Below are 16287 nucleotides of genomic sequence, written 5' to 3'. Positions count from 1 at the left end.
GTATCCAGCTCATCATACTCTATACCAGGCTGCTGGGCAGGACAGGTTTAAAAAAAACAAAAAAACAAAAAGCTCATAAAGCAAAAAAAACTTATTTTAAACTTTTCAAATGGCCTTTATCCCTTATCAAATCCTTTCTACCTCTTAAGTTTTTATTTTCTTAATTGCAAAAAGGCCTTCTCTTACTTCAGGCTCTTACAGGCTGAATTTCAAAAGAGGTGAAAATGTGTTTGTTAGTTTCCATCTACAGAGTCGTCCAGGATTTATTGGGTGTAGCAGCTTCTCCCCAAACACGAAGGAATATATGAGTCCTTTCGTAAGAATTCCCTGAGTCATTTGACCTGTTTTTGTCTGCATGTGCTTCTTAACGATAAGTAATTAGCCCTGAGGGCATTCTGTTGAAACTGCATCCTCTTTGGAAATGAAGTACAAAAAAACTGGCCAATCATAGATGCCTGTCTCATTCAGGGGGTTTCCCAGGATCCCGGCGAACCAAACCAGCACATGTGGGTTCCCCCCGCATCCCATCCCCAAACCTGTAGGTATTCCAACAAGCTGCTCTGCTTATTCTCAAAGAGCTGAAACACGTTCAACTCTGCCTCCTCCTCACTCCCCTCTCTTTCCTTTATTTCCCTTACCGGCAGATATCAATGAGCAGCCGTCCACACAAAGCCTTTCAAGATATTTCAGTTAAGCTCCAGCTCTGTCCGTGTTTAGAATCGCCCCACTGGGTTTAAAGGGCCAATTTAATTGTAAAGGCAATGGGGAGGTTTTTTTTTAAGTGTGAAGCATGAGGGAACTAAACACGTGACACCATCAGCGTTATTTCAAAGCTAACCACTGGGGCATTCAAGTGGAGCCTGTATTTCTTTCTGTACACACACACATGCACATTTACCCTCAACTGCATGCGGTTTTAATCCCGCAGACTGCGTTTAAAGACGGTGAAAATGACCTTATTGTGTTCCCTCTACAAAGGCTTTGCAGCTTTTATTTGATGTGGCAGTTCCTTGTAAAACTTGTAGAATAAGCGAATCCTTGAATAAGGAATGCTCTGAGTCATTTAGGCCTTTGTTTTTCCGAGTGTCAAAATGATGGGTAATGAAGCCTGAGAGCATTTTTGAGGAAAAAACGCCTCCTGCAGAAATGTACTTTTTTTCTTTTTTACCAACCTTGGGATTGTCCACGTGGTCACCTAGTCGAGGTTTTCCGGGTTTCCAACTTGGACCTTTAAAGAAAGTTGACAATTTGTGGCTGATAGTGTTGTAGGTGTTGGACCTTCTCCACAAATACAAATAGTAGTGCAACTGAAAGAGACAAAAAACCCGTAAGTCAAACATCAATATACAACCAAACGCTACATTTAACTGATCAACGTTAACTAAGAAATGTTTCTGCTTTCATTGGGCGGGACATTGCTCACGCTGTGCTCTGCCAACAGTGAGGGCAGCAAAAATAATCATAACATCCACCTCCTGGCATTTCATTTTATTGGCCTCCTTCACCTCAGCTGGGCAGTTTGTTTAGAGTAAAGTAATAATGTTATGGTTACAAAATGGCCACTCAGCCAGCAAAGGAAACATGAGCTCACACCTCATCAGCTGAAGGTGTTTATACTCAAATAGATGGAGGTGAGCTGCTCGACTGATGGCCAACTTATAGCAGCCAAATTATTGACGGAAGACAGGACTAACCTGAACATGGAGGATTTCAAAGGTATTGATAGGGAACACCAGACCATACACCACTTTCTCTGTCTCTGGAGCAAAGGTACCTGAGCAGGACAAATACAGCTTAACCAGTTTTTATTTGCTAAACTAGATAATATGAATAAATACCTTAAACTTGCATTCTTTTTTGGACACAACATTTGATTGTTTACACGTCCAGCAGACAGGGAGTAACATAAGCATTTCCCTAGAGTCGTGTTTGTTACCACCTTGCGAAAGTTATTCATTTTTAGCTCTGTTTCCACCAATTGTTGAGGGAAATATCTGACTATTTTGCTAATAAGGACACATACATTTGCCCAACTTTTGTTGAGATAAATACTCCCAAGAGAAAAATCCACAGAGTAAAAATGGAAAATCTGCTACAGAACAGTTTTGAGAAAGTTGGGATCACAGTTTCTGGGATCAACCTTTTTAAAACAGTGCGCAGCCACAAAGAGAAAAAAATGGCTTAAGGGATTTCTGGGTAATGTGGTAATGTAAACCTCAAAATTTAATCAGTTACTTCTCACTGATGTTTGGTGCAAAATTGCTGAGTTGAAGGCAACAGGCAGACCTAAATTTACTCTTTCCCTTCATTTTGTTGTTGTAATCCGTCATACCACAACTTTTGGTTTCCATTCAATATAAAATAATGACAGGGCAGCAATCACAGACACCAATACCGATACAAACACCAAAAACACAACTAATAACATCTTTAAATACTTTGAAGGTACACAGAAGATTATCGTATAAAGAGACGTGTGACAGTAAAATTTAGGAGCTGTTTGACATCACAGACTGCTAAAATAGGTTTAAGAGTCATACATGTTACACACTGAACACTTTATATAGCACCAACTAAGTGGAGGTATTAAAAAGACACATCAGGAATAGAAGCAAACCTGATTACTTACCAAATAATCTGTCCCATATGATCAGAATTCCTCCATAATTCTTGTCAATGCAGTAAAGGTTCCTACCTGTTGAGATAATATTTTGTGAAATGACCACAGAAATTTTTTAAACTCTCATGAAAAAGAGAGAAAAACCCATATTTCTGACCCTGGCCTGGGGTCCTGACCTGCACAAAAATAACCTGACCGCATAAAATTAAACCATAACCATAATTAGACATGACCAATTATCAGCATTTCAGCATTTGTTTGAGATTACTTTTCCTGGGCATGTTGATGTACCATCTCGGGAATGGCAAGTTTATAAAAACGTTTAATGTAAGAAGACTGTCACTCTTCTTTATTAAAAAATCTCACCATGATGAACTCTGTGATGTTTTGGGGTGTTAAAGATCCACTCCAGAGGTCCAAGGTCTCTGATCAGCTGAAATAAAATAATAAAATACAGTAAATTGACATTAAATATTTAGTCTTTTCTGTATAGGATGAAGATGTGTGCACATCATCTCCATCAGCCATAATCTATGGAAGTAAGCACTTATTTCGTATCTAATGATTATTCTGTGGGCCATAAATATTTAAACCCAGCAAAACTTGTCTGAGTGGGCTAACCACAGACACACAGCACTGTAGGCTAGACAAAGTCATATAATGCTACAATGACTATTATAGCAAGCATATACCAAATACACCCCAGTGAAATGTCAGGAAGGTAGGAACTAGTGTTGCAGTCAAGACCGCCCAAACCAAGATCAAGTCAAGACCAAGACCAGAGTTTATCGAGACCGAGACAAGACCAAGACATTTAGGGGCTGAGACCAAGTCGCGACCAAGACCGAGGGAGGGCGAGACCGAGTCAAGACCAAGACCAGTTCCCCACATTACATGACACACAATAAAATGTGCAACGAGATCATAGGTACTTCTCAAATTGATCTGAAAGATACACATTCCCATTAAAACACCCACATACAAACACTAAGGAGCTGAAATCAACGTAAGCATCTTTATTCAACTTATCCATGCTTACCATCGCGTCGTTAATGGTAACACATTTTTAATTAGGGTTATTGGTTGCATTCAAAGCAATACGTTTTCCATCCAGTCAAAGTTAGGATGTTAACAAATAAATCAGACAATGCAAAAGCAATTTATTCCCAAAGTTATGGTCTTGACTGGTCTTGAAATAAAATCCCAAGACCGAGACAAGACCGAGTACAAATGCGGTCGAGTAAGAGACGAGACCAAGACCTTCAAAAAGTGGTCTGAAGACCGGTCTCGAGTACTACAACACCAGTAGGAACCATGACATTTAGGGTATTTTTGCTTAAAAAATGACTTAAATGATTAATCAACAGTCTGAAAATAGTTAATGATTACTTTCCTGTTGATCAACTAAGTCATTCATATCTTGTCCTGGACAAAGGTTAGACCAACTGTGTGACTGGACCTAAAACCAAAAGCTCATTGATAACTTTTGGAAAGATGCATTATGGGACACTTGGTTTATGTTTTTTTATTATATTACTTTGGTTAAAAATTGAGCTGTCAGTATCACTTTGATACTGCACATTCCTAAATATTGAAATTCTTGTTTGTTTTCAAGTTAGTTCAATTGTTCGCTGACAAAAGTTAAATCCATTAACACGCACATACAGAAAACATGCACATCTAGTCTGACATAAACAACCATGCAGTTAAATGCATCCTCACTACATTTGTTGAATAAGACATGAATCATTTTCTCTTCTTAGATATCAAACAGATGCACCAGTGAGTCATTAAATATTACAGAGGTCACACAGCATATTTCACACAGTTCATGTTTCTCTTTTGGCTGCAACGCTCAGATATTTTGATGTTTCGCATCAATACGACAGACCTCTCAGTCTGGAGAAATGTGCACGACTGGACAGAATTTCTCAGTGATTCATTATTTCCATGTAATGGCTGCGTCTGGCAGCCGAGCGTGAGAGTTTCATCTTGAATGAAAAGGGTCTCCACCACTTCACTCCGGCTCTGAGATGGAGTGGTGCAGTGAATAGCGTGCCAATAAATTACAAGACATCAAAAAAAGCCTATAAAGGAGGCATAAATTACATCCCTTCAGAATATTGTGACTATTACGACTGTTTTCACTAATAGTGCACTAAAAGATGGAAGGCACTCCAAATCCATTCATTCCCTCTAAAGATTGTGGGGATTGTAAAAGTGATACTCCCAGTCACTTTAAAGGCAGAGAGAGTGGTCATGCTTCTGTTTGGAATATTTCATAAAATCTCATTATTTTTTATTGAATACAGGTTCCACTGCAACACCAAGTCTAAAAAGGCTCGACTTAGCAGACGGATTAGTATTGGCACAGGGGGAAAGATAACTTTACAGGCCTTTTTCCAGTCAGATTACCTTCATAACTGTGCACAGCAACAGTGAATGGAAGAGTAAATTCATACTCAGCTATATGTGCTACATGTTGACTGATTATACAATATATTTATATATTTAATCATTGTAATATACTGTAAATAGTATTCGTGTTCTTCATCTGCATAAAACAGCCTGGTGGCTTAAACAGCTGCAATTACACTTAAGTAGCTGTAACTGTTACTATTTTGCTAAACAAACAAAACAAAACAATATATTGATGATTAAATTAATTAAATTATTTTCTGCAAATCAACGAATACATTTTTTCTATAGTATGCGCAGGGCTATAAACCAAAAATCATGTTAATCATTATCTTGAACTTTTCCTGACACTCCATATGCAGGTAAAAAGTCAGTGTTTCACAACAGGACATTTTAACTACACCAGTCAAACGTTACAGTGTACTGTGAAGTTAAACATCATTGGACTTATCATTGTCTCTTTTTATAGCCCACACTTGACACTCATCAACATCAACACATCTAAGCAACTGCACTGAGACATAAACTCAACACAGTGTTTCAGTGTTTTCTACAGCACTACAACAACAGCCTAACGTATTACAGAATACCTAAGCTGTGTTTAAATATTTACCTCTGTGTGGATCCAGAACTGGTAGAGAAGGTTTAACTGTAGGTGAACTGCAAAGATTGTGGGGGGTGCAACAAGAGCCATGGGCAGGTAGAAAATCTGAGGATGACAGAAATTAATAGAGTACATACAGTGCATCCGGAAAGTATTCACAGCGCCTCACTTTTTCCACATTCATTATTTTTTACCAAATTCATCAAAATTCTACAAACAATACCCCATAATGACAACGTGAAAGAAGTTTGTTCGAAATCAAAAAAGCACATGTACATAAGTATTTACAGTTGCTCAACATTTTGTTGAAGCACCTTTGGCAGTCTTTATGAGAATGATGCTACAAACTTGACACATCTACAGTCCCCTCCAAAAGTATTGGAACGGTAAGGCAATTTCCTTTGTTTTTGTTGTTCACCGAAGACATTTGGGTTTAAGATCAAAAGATGAGTATGAGACAAGAGTTCAGAATTTCAGCTTTTATTTCCTGGTATTAAACAACTCAGGACATATCACCCTTTGTTTGAACCCACTCATTTTTCAAGTGAGCAAAACATGTGACTGACAGATGTTTCTTGTTGCCCAGGTGTTGCATTTTAGGTTTACATGTGCAGAGACAGTTGTATTACTGATTATTATTGACTCAATGACATCTCCACCAGAGATGAGTCCAATCAGGGTGGTGTCATCCGCAAACTTCAGGAGCTTGACAGACTGGTGACTAGAGGTGCAGCTGTTGGTGTACAGGGAGAAGAGAAGGGAGGAAAGAACGCAGCCTTGAGGGGAACCGGTGCTGATGGTCCTGGAATCAGAGACATGTTTTCCCAGATTCACGTGCTGCTTCCTGTCCATCAGGAAGTCAGTGATCCACCTGCAGGTGGAGTCGGGCACGTTCAGGTATTGAAAGCAGAGCTGAAATCCACAAACAGGATCCTGGCGTAGGTTCCTGGGGTCCAGGTGCAGGAGGATTTAGTGAAGGGCCATGTTTACTGCATCACCTACAGAACTGTTGGCTCTGTAGGTGAACTGCAGGGGGTCCAGGAGAGGGTCTGCAGTGGATTTTAGGTAGGACAACACAAGGCGCTCAAAGGACTTCATAACCACAGAGGTCAGGGCGACGGGTCTGAAGTCGCTTAGTCCTGTGGTCCTTGGTTTTTTGGGGACAGGGATGATGGTGGAGGCTTTGAAGCAGGCTGGCACATGGCATGTCTCCATTGGGGTGTTGAAAATGTCTGTGAACACCGGAGACAGCTGATCAGCACAGTGCTTCAGGGTGGATGGGGGGACACAGTCCGGCCCCGCTGCTTTGCGGGGTTTCTGCCTCCTGAACAGTCAGTTGACTTCCCCTTCTGTGATGGAGAGAGGAGGGGAGGTGGTGGGGCTGGCCAGCTCTGAGGAGGGGGGGGAGCAAGCCATTGTCGAGCTGAGAAAAGAATGAAAATCGACCAGAGCCATTGGACAAACATTGGGCATAGCAAGCACAACAATTTGGAATGTCCTGAAAAAGAAAGCAACTACTGGTGTACTGAGCAACAGACGTCCAACAGGTCGGCCAAGGAAAACAACAACAGTTGATGACAGAAATATGGTGAGAGCTGTAAAGAAAACTCCCAAAACATCAGTTAGTGACATCACCAACGACCTCCACAATGCAGGGGTGAAAGTATCACAATCCACTGTTGGAAGAAGACTCAGAGAGCAGAAATATAGAGGCCACACCACAAGATGCAAACCACTCATCAGCAGCAAGATTTGGAAGGGGAGATTGAAATTCGCAAGGAAGTACAGAGAAGAGCCGCAAAAGTTCTGTAACACAATCTTATGGACTGATGAGACCAAGATTAATCCCTACCAAAGTGATGGAAAGGCCAAAGTGTGGAGAAAAAAAAGGAACCGCTTATGATCCGAAGCATACAAGCTCATCTGTGAAGCATGGTGGAGGTGATGTCATGGCTTGGGCGTGCACGGCTGCTTCTGGAACAGGCTCATTAATATTTATTGATGATGGGACTGATGATGGGAGCAGTAGAATGAATTCAGAAGTGGACAGAAACATTTTGTCTGCCAATTTACAGAGAAATGCATTGAAACTAATGGGGAGGAAGTTTATCATGCAGCAGGACAATGAGCCAAAGCACACTGCCAACAAAACAAAGGACTTCATCAGGGGAACAAAGTGGAAGATTTTAGACTGGCCAAGTCAATCAACTGACCTTAACCCAGCAGAGCATGCATTTCACCTCCTTAAGAGGAGACTAATGGGAGAAACACCCCGAAACAAACTAGAACTGACAGAAGCTGCGGTAAGAGCCTGGAATAGCATCACAAATGAAGAATGCGGCAGTTTGGTGATGTCGATGGGTCGCAGGCTTGACGCAGTTATTGCAAGCAAGGGTTATGCCACCAAATATTAAATGTTATTTACTTCAAGATTATTTGTTCCATTACTTGCTCACCTAAGAATGCTATGGTCTAATACAAATGGTTGGTGCACAGCCATTTTCAGATCTCTCCAGAGATGTTGCATCAGGTTCAAGTCTGGGCTCTGGCTGGGCCGCTCAAGGACTTTGACAGAGTTGTCCTGTAGCCACTCCTTTGTCATCTTGGCTGTGTGCTTAGGGTCACTGTCCTGTCGGAAGACAAACCTTCGTCCCAGTGTGAGGTCTAGAGCGCTCTGGAGCAGGTTTTCATCAAGACTGTGTCTGTACTTTGCTGCTTTCATCTTTCCCTCAATCCTGACTAGTTTCCCAGTTCCTGCCACTGAAAAACATCCCCACAGCGTGATGCTGCCACCACCATGCTTCACTGCAGGGATGCTATTGGCCAGGTAATGAGCGGTGCCTGTTTTCCTACAGACATGATGCTTGCCATTCAGGCCAGCTAGTTTCATCAGACCAGAGAATTTTGTTTCTCATGGTCTGAGAGTCCTTCAGGTGCCTTTTGGCAAACTCCAGGCAGGCTGTCATGTGCCTTTTACGGAGGAGTGTATTCCGTCTGTCCACTCTTACCATACAGGTCTGATTGGTGGAGTGCTGCAGAGATGGTTGTTCTTCTGGAAGGTTCTCCTCTCTCCTCACACTGGAGCTCTGTCAGAGTGACCATCAGGTCCTTGGTCACCTCTCTGACTTGTGTCACCAAAGCGTTTTTTGCCAGCTGAAAACGCCAGCTGCTCTTCTGATAAAGCTTAGCAAGGAGCACTAGGGTGCGCTTTGGTGGCGCAGCATTTTTTTCCCATCTGAAATGCTTTGGTTGCTATGATACATAATATCCGTGGAAGTGATGTGTTGCAAGTAGGCTACCTAATTTTACTGAATGTAAAACTTGAAGGTAAAACTTGCTCTGGGAGTATGTGGGTTCATGACATTTTGCGGGCTCGTGTGGTGTTTGTCCCGCCCCTCCCGCACTGTGATTGGACGGCTGGGTAAAAAGTGACAGTGACAAGCACGGTGCTTCACCAAAAGTTGAACATTTTTCAAATCTCAGTGACTGCAAAAAAACGCCCAGCACGGAATCGACACTCCATGATCACTGATTGGCTGGGCAGCCAGCTCTTGGAAGAGATCTGGTGGTTCCAAACTTCCTCCATTTACGGATGATGGAGGCCACTGTGCTAATTGGGACCTTCAATGCTGCAGAATTTTTTCTGTACCCTTCCCCAGATCTGTGCCTCAGTACAATCCTGTTTCGGAGGTCTACAGACAATTCCTTGGACTTCATGGCTCTGAGATGCACTGTTAACTGTGGGACCTTATATAGTCAGGTATGTGCCTTTCCAAATCATGTCCAATCAACTGCATTTACCACAGGTGGACTCCAATCAAGTTGTAGAAACATCTTAAGGATGATCAGGGGGAACAGGACGCCCCTTAGCTCAATTTTGAGTATCATGGGAAATGCTGTTAATACTTTCAAACAAACTTTTCATGTTGTCATTATGGGGTATTTTGAGGAAAATAATGATTTTCATCCATTTTGGAAATAAGGCTGTAACATAACAAAATTTGGAAAAAGTGAAGCGCTGTGAATACTTTCAGGATGCACAGTATTTGACAAATACCTCATAGAGTTCTCGCACAAACGTTTTATTACACATATTGCTTAATATAAGTAAACACTGATTTTATGTGCAACTGATGGGACCTTTCCAGTCCCTAAAAACTTCCCTGTAATATACAACCTTAGTAGCATTGTGAACATCTCCTACACCGTTAGATCACTTCTCCTGCTATGTGCATGCCGGTAAGGAACCCCACACATTTCCATGATGCGGTAAACACGGACAGTGTTACAATTATTCAATTGTCTAATAATTACACCTACATTTGAACATTTGTATATGCCCAGTTGGTTTGATACTTCCAATTTATTGATATTGATTACATTTGTAATATTTTCTTAATGAGTTTTTGAAATTGTATTCATCCACCACATGATTACCTACTCTTTCTGATGATAGAAATATGTTTAAATTGTAAAACACAGAATTCAGAAAAATTTGAAACGGAAACCACTGGATTTGGGGAAAAATAAAAACAGTTTAAAAATATATACATGTATATTTTATGGATTTCATCAGACTCTACATTGGTCTGCACCTTACTGTGTGAATTCTCAAAATTAAAAATTATTAAAACACCTGATATGAACAATATGGGGACTTACTCATCAAAACATCACTGGTAGTGCATTTAAGGAAAAGGCTGACAGTATTATTATTTTGTTATTGTCAACAAATCCCAAGAGATGACCAGAACAATGTATTAGTCCATCTCTCAATACTTCCTTACTTTCTTACCCTGTCTGCGGTACTCAGCCCAAAACCCACTGGTTCCTACTAAAGATGTAGGAACTTGAAAACAGGTAGAGAAGCGTTTCCTTTCTTAGAAAGGCAAATAATTAAAACAACTAAAACAAGTGGGAACTGTAGTTTAAATAACAAACATTACTGAAGCAGGAGTAAACTGTGTACTTATTGGGAACTATTTTTAGCTGCAGTTTGGTGCAGTTTAGAGTATTTCTGGCAGCAGGACGGTGTATGTGGGACTGCCACAACGTAAACTAAAGTGTGTGTGTTCATGGGAATAAAGGATATCATTGATGAGCTTTTAATAGCTTTTGGACAGCAATCAAAGAATAGAGGAATATGATGTATCAGTGTTTAGCTACACAGACAATACTACGGGATATTCATATGTTGAAATAAACAGACATATCCTTTACGAGAATAAAGAATATCTTACCCATGATGTGAACTGCTGGGTGAGGGACTGTCTGAGGGCAGTGGTAAGGTTGTAGTACTCTGAACTGTGGTGAACCTGGTGAGCAGCCCAAAGGATGGACAGCTCTGGAGACACACATAAACAAGCACATAAATCCAACATAACAGGAGTCAAAGAGTCCAAATCTCATTAGGTTATCATTTCATTCACCTGCTCATTAACATGTTACTGAGCTAACAGCAGCCATGTAACTTTACTGAGATTCAAGTACGGGCCTTGAACCCTTGCGCACATTCAGCTGCCTTTCCATCACCACAAGTGATTTATCTCAAAAAGCAACCCTGCTCCTTCCCCAGATGAGAAACTAGACACTTTCATCCCCAGAAGTCATTTTGGTCCCACTCCTGGCCAGCCATGATGAAAAGCTGAAGCTTGAGTGTAGCTAGCCATTTGGGGGGCTGGGGGGGATTTCAAGCTATTATGATGGTGGGGGTGTTCTGCTGCAGCTGGTTAGGGTCCAGCCTGGTGTCCCAGTGCTCCAGTTTACATTCCTCTGCTGTGTTGTGATACTTGCTACATTAATATCTGTGTTACACTTCATTTTAACATCCAAAGGGAACATGCTTGTTAAGTTTCACTGCATCTCCGGGCCGTTTTCCGGACCACCCCGTCTGGTCTGTGCTTTTTGGCACCTCCCGTCCACTTTGGCTTCTGCAGTCGTACAAGGGAGAACAGTAACCTTCAAATATTGCAGAACCACAAAGCCCCATATAGACTATGTATAGTAATGTATTTGTTAATAAAAATGTATAATAAAAGCAGCCCAAGTTATTAAATGAGGTTTAAGTTTTACGTGGCAGCCTTGATGTGTGATGGGATTTGCGATAAAGGGATCAATTGTCAAACAATTAAACTTAAGTAAGTTAAAAAAATATATTAAGGATGAATAAATGTGGTCAAATTTGGTACATTGAGAAACTAAAATCGCACATGACATGCATGAATGTGTGTGTCCCTGCACATAAACACAACCTTATTTTTAGCTTGATGACGAAGCATTTTTTAGTTTATCCAAAGAGCATTCATTCCTTTCCTTTAAAGGAAGAGTTCAAACATTTGCTTATTCGCTTTCTGTTGGTGAATTAAGATGAGAAGATCGACACCAGTCAGTAGGGTAGATATGAAGCTACAGCCAGCAGGCATAAAACCATAAAGACAGCTAGCCTGACTCTGTCCAAGTGTCATTTAACTTCTCAAAATGTCAGACTTTTCCTTTAAAATATCCGGGACTGTGAAAATCACCAAAATTTAAGTTTTCACATGGTAACAGCATTCTAGCACATTAAACCAGGCATGGACATTCACACACTATAACAGCTTTGCCCAGTGTGGGAATAATCCTTTCTATTTTGAGAAAATCATTCAAAAGCCACATCTCAAAATTCTCCTCTATCGCTGCTTAATAAACTTTTGAATTCTATCGAGGCACGCGGCCATAAACCCCAACGGGTCAAGCGTCCGCTGCACCTGAACAAACACACTGCTGAGAACTGAAGGTGTGTGTTTAGTGTGAGCAGAGGAGCACCACAATCTGTCCAGACTCTTTTCCAATCAGTGAAGCTGAGGTGGAATGCCTTATGCATTTCAGGAAAGCCTGAGCAGCTCCGACAGAAAACTACTGCTCCCGAGCAATACTCCACACCTCACTTATTTTACAAGGTTATTGGAGGATTTCAGCAGGTGTGAGAGAATAAATGTCATAGGGAATGTTTGTGGAAGTGTCACAGTCAGTGTTAAATGGCGTATTTTGGATAGAGTTGAAATGGAAGCAACAGGGTTGGACTTTATTTTAAACTTTATTTGCCCTCTCAACACAAATGACAGACGGTCTACCGACAAGGCTCGAGTCTGAGTAGAGAGTGTAGAAAAAAAAAAAAAAGACTGACTGCAACAACAGCACTGAAGCACAAAAATTATGACGTTTCTTCCGCTCTGAACCATAAGGGATTCAGAGAAGAACTGTCTTGCGTAGAGACATATTGAGAGGATAATCCAGCCTTTGTTTAATTCCAGCAGCCTGAGTCTTTTGCTTTTTTTCTCCTCACTGAAATCGTGCTTGGCAGGGTCCAGGACTAAGGGCGGCTAAGATTGATGCTCGTTGTCATTGATAGGAAGTAGGAACCGCTAGGCTTCACTGCAAGCCCATGTCCTCATCTCTGGACTCGGCGGGACACTGCATAGTTTGGCAGGGCCTATTCAGGAGGGAAGCCCTGTAAATGGTGAGAACCAATGCCACAGAGCCCGCATTCCCAGCACGAGCAGAGAAACGCTGAGGACGGCACTTCCATCTGGCATTCAGCAAGCCTTAAACTCACGCTTTCTCAGGAATAAGAAGAATGAGTGCACGCTAATCAGGTGATGCACAGTTATGACACTTATGACTGACCTTACTAAAAAAATGACAGCATTCGTAGTTTATTCAGATCCCGAATACACGGTTTATGTTTACATAACAAGGACCACTAGCGGCTGTGTGAATTATGACTGTTGTCTGGCAAAAACAAAGGTGTCACCACAAAAGCTAGGTCGGGACAGATGGGTCAACAAAGCGTGCAACTTTCACAAGCAATTGCTGTTCACATTCATTTTCCTACCGGAAGTCTGTTATTTGTGCCTTTATAGTCATGTAAATCATTTTTGTAAACTTTGTAACAGTTTCGGAAGGCATTGGCAAACAATTTATATAAACAACGTGTTGTATCTTTTCTTTAGCAGCAGGAATCGTTGCTTATAACATGGCCACAGAAAATACTGCCTGCCACGTGTTCATTAAACTCATGTAACAGGACACCTCAAACATAGTTCCAGTCAACAGTTTACCCACCTTTCTATATCAATGTGCAAGAAATAGCTAATTGTAGGTATCCATTGCAACCATACTTACAGTTGCTGCTAACAGTTAACATAACTCTCACTGGTAAAACAGCCCTTCCATGGGTTATACGTATGTGTGTGACGTATGACATGTCTGGAGCTGGCTAGGACCAGTTAACATTTTACCCAATGATCAGAAAAATATGACTTACTACAACATGTACAGCCTAATCTATTTCATCCATGCTTTTTAGAATTTCTGTCACTATTTTCATAGCCTACATAGGTAGCTAGCTCGCTAGGTAGTTAGCTGGCTAGCTACCTATGTAGGCTATGAAAAAACAGTCATCGATGGACACCTATCTGAACCAATGGGTCAGCATTGCTCGCAGCATTGAAATACTTTTAACAGCATCATCTCTTTCCAGACAAAGAGCACCCACAGTAACGTGGACCCCCCCTCTCTCTCTCCAAATAAACAAAAAATAAAAGGATAAGAATTTCCTGTGGAAAGTGGCCATAGTATAAGCATGATAATACACTCTGAGGTGTTCTGATATAGCGCATTGTATATTGTCATGTCACCTACAATACCAAACCCTGTGCAACTAAAATAAGCTTTATTGTACTGTATTCACCACTAAGATTCACCATGCTGCGAGAAGATGTCTGGCAGCAGGGTGATGTAATTCTACGATTTTAGGTTATAGTGTTAAATTATATCACGACACATAATCAAGACCTATAAGTCATAATCAGTCATGTTATGAGACTGAATTAGACTTTAACAGAGTCTGTTTACGTCCACCTCAACCCTGTCAGGAGCTATGCTTACATAACCAGAGTCATATAAACGTAAGGACCAAAGTACTATTGAGCTCCATAAATTTAGCCTTAGTACAGGCCTGTAGTAAAAGCCAATAATTATCAAAAAGTACCTTGATAATGCTGCTGTAAAAAGAAAGTATGACTAGTCAGAAAGAAAAATAATCAGTGTAGAAGGAGCTCAAAATCAGCTCTCTTTAACCACTAGACCTTATGAAATGCTTTTACAGTTACATCAATCAGCTGCCTGATCATCACCCTCAGCGACAAACTCCTGGCACTAACAAACGTGTCCTTCATGTGCAGCCCTCTGAGTGGTGGGCTGCCCTGTCAATCTCACGGGTAATGACCTGTGAACAGCCCTCCGGTGTTTGGATTGGAGGGCTCTTGGATGAGGTGCCAACCCAAACAGCAAGCGCTGGACTCGGTGGGACAGTCGGCTAACTCCCCTCTGCCGCTGCCATACTTCAAGCTGTCCACACAGCTCAGTCACACACACTAAACTAAACATACTAACCCTGGTCAGGCCCACTTACAGCTCTCACAAACAGGGTGTAAAAACTATGTATAGAAAGTGAAGGGTGAGGTAAAAATGGCTTTTCCATCATATTTTCTTTGATCAAGATTGTATTTTAATAGATTATATTCCTAATTCTGTTCAAACTTACTGGAATCCAAACCACTCACAGACAATAAAGTGTTTTATTCTTTGCTCTCCAAAACTGATCACACAAAGAAGAACCTAGGGTTTATGGCATATTTAAAATGCCTAAATAAAAACATATCAAACAAATAAAGCAAAATACAAAATCCATTATAATACGTATTTCTTTTTATGTATGCAATTACTGTGCCATAAACGCATGTTAAAGGACAATTACTTTGCTTTTCGTATTAAAAAAGCCATGCAGCGAGGGGGGAACATAAGGGCAGCAGACTGTGGCCTCTGCTGAGCTCAGCGACCTTTTCAATGATCATAACACTCTTCTTTTCCACACTTTGGTTAAATGCTGTACATACATGCCTTGTGGACATATTTCTTTGTGATCTCTAGGTTCAATCAGACCAGTTTCTCTCTCTCAGTAGACATTCCTTCTCTTTCCTTCATCGCACACAGAGTGCGAGCACAGTGAACGATAGATCACTGTTGATGTTATCTCTGCCTCCCATGAGGCCTTTCACTTTGTCTCTTCTGCTGCCTTGAGCGAGACCCCCACATCCTGACAAAACTATACCGACAGAACCAGCAAACCTAGCGGGGTCCCGGATTCTTTTGTCGGCCAGGCAAACCCGCACAGGGCCAGGAACTCGCCTTCATGGTGAAGATTTATGGAGCCCCAGACGTCTGGGGGCAGGTAACACCCCCCCCACCACACACACACACACACACCCACACACCCTCTCCTCCGCCCTGCCACACAGCCAGGAGGCTTAAACAATAACATCCACATTGGCTGCGTCTCCTCTGGGACGGAGGACAGTGGAGGAGAGCGGAGGAGTGCTGAGCACATCTGTTTGTCTTAACAACTGCTGCTGTCTGCAAGGCCAAAAGAGTGGGTGGGGTGCGGACACACCAGCAAAACAGATATAGAGGATATAGTATATAGGGACCTGAGGGAGCTGAGGGAAGTCTCAACACTTGACCCAGTGTTATTATTCATATTATTAGATTATTATATTTACAAATACCAGTTCACTTCCCATAAGAGCACACATGTAACCAGCTG

The 16287-nt window shown here is 41.4% G+C and overlaps 1 protein-coding gene across 2 annotated transcripts in view; it reads right to left on the bottom strand.

Moving 5' to 3' along the window:
• Positions 1 to 16287, bottom strand: part of agmo (alkylglycerol monooxygenase) — a 51849-nt gene that overhangs the window by 22949 nt on the left and 12613 nt on the right. Inside the window, exons 4-9 of one of the 2 annotated variants that reach the window (XM_046046138.1) lie at positions 10883 to 10986; positions 5652 to 5747; positions 2987 to 3053; positions 2630 to 2695; positions 1695 to 1774; positions 1173 to 1307 (exon numbers count right to left, since the gene is read on the bottom strand). In XM_046046138.1, coding sequence (XP_045902094.1) covers positions 1173 to 1307; positions 1695 to 1774; positions 2630 to 2695; positions 2987 to 3053; positions 5652 to 5747; positions 10883 to 10986 — 548 coding nt within the window. The remainder of the gene's footprint in view (positions 1 to 1172; positions 1308 to 1694; positions 1775 to 2629; positions 2696 to 2986; positions 3054 to 5651; positions 5748 to 10882; positions 10987 to 16287) is intronic. The other variant, XM_046046139.1, reaches the window with a different exon arrangement.

The sequence above is a fragment of the Micropterus dolomieu genome, linkage group LG03 (assembly GCF_021292245.1).
Source record: "Micropterus dolomieu isolate WLL.071019.BEF.003 ecotype Adirondacks linkage group LG03, ASM2129224v1, whole genome shotgun sequence".
NCBI classification, from domain to species: domain Eukaryota; kingdom Metazoa; phylum Chordata; class Actinopteri; order Centrarchiformes; family Centrarchidae; genus Micropterus; species Micropterus dolomieu.
Note: the sequence above shows the minus strand (reverse complement) of the source record. Positions and strands in the feature narration are given on the sequence as shown.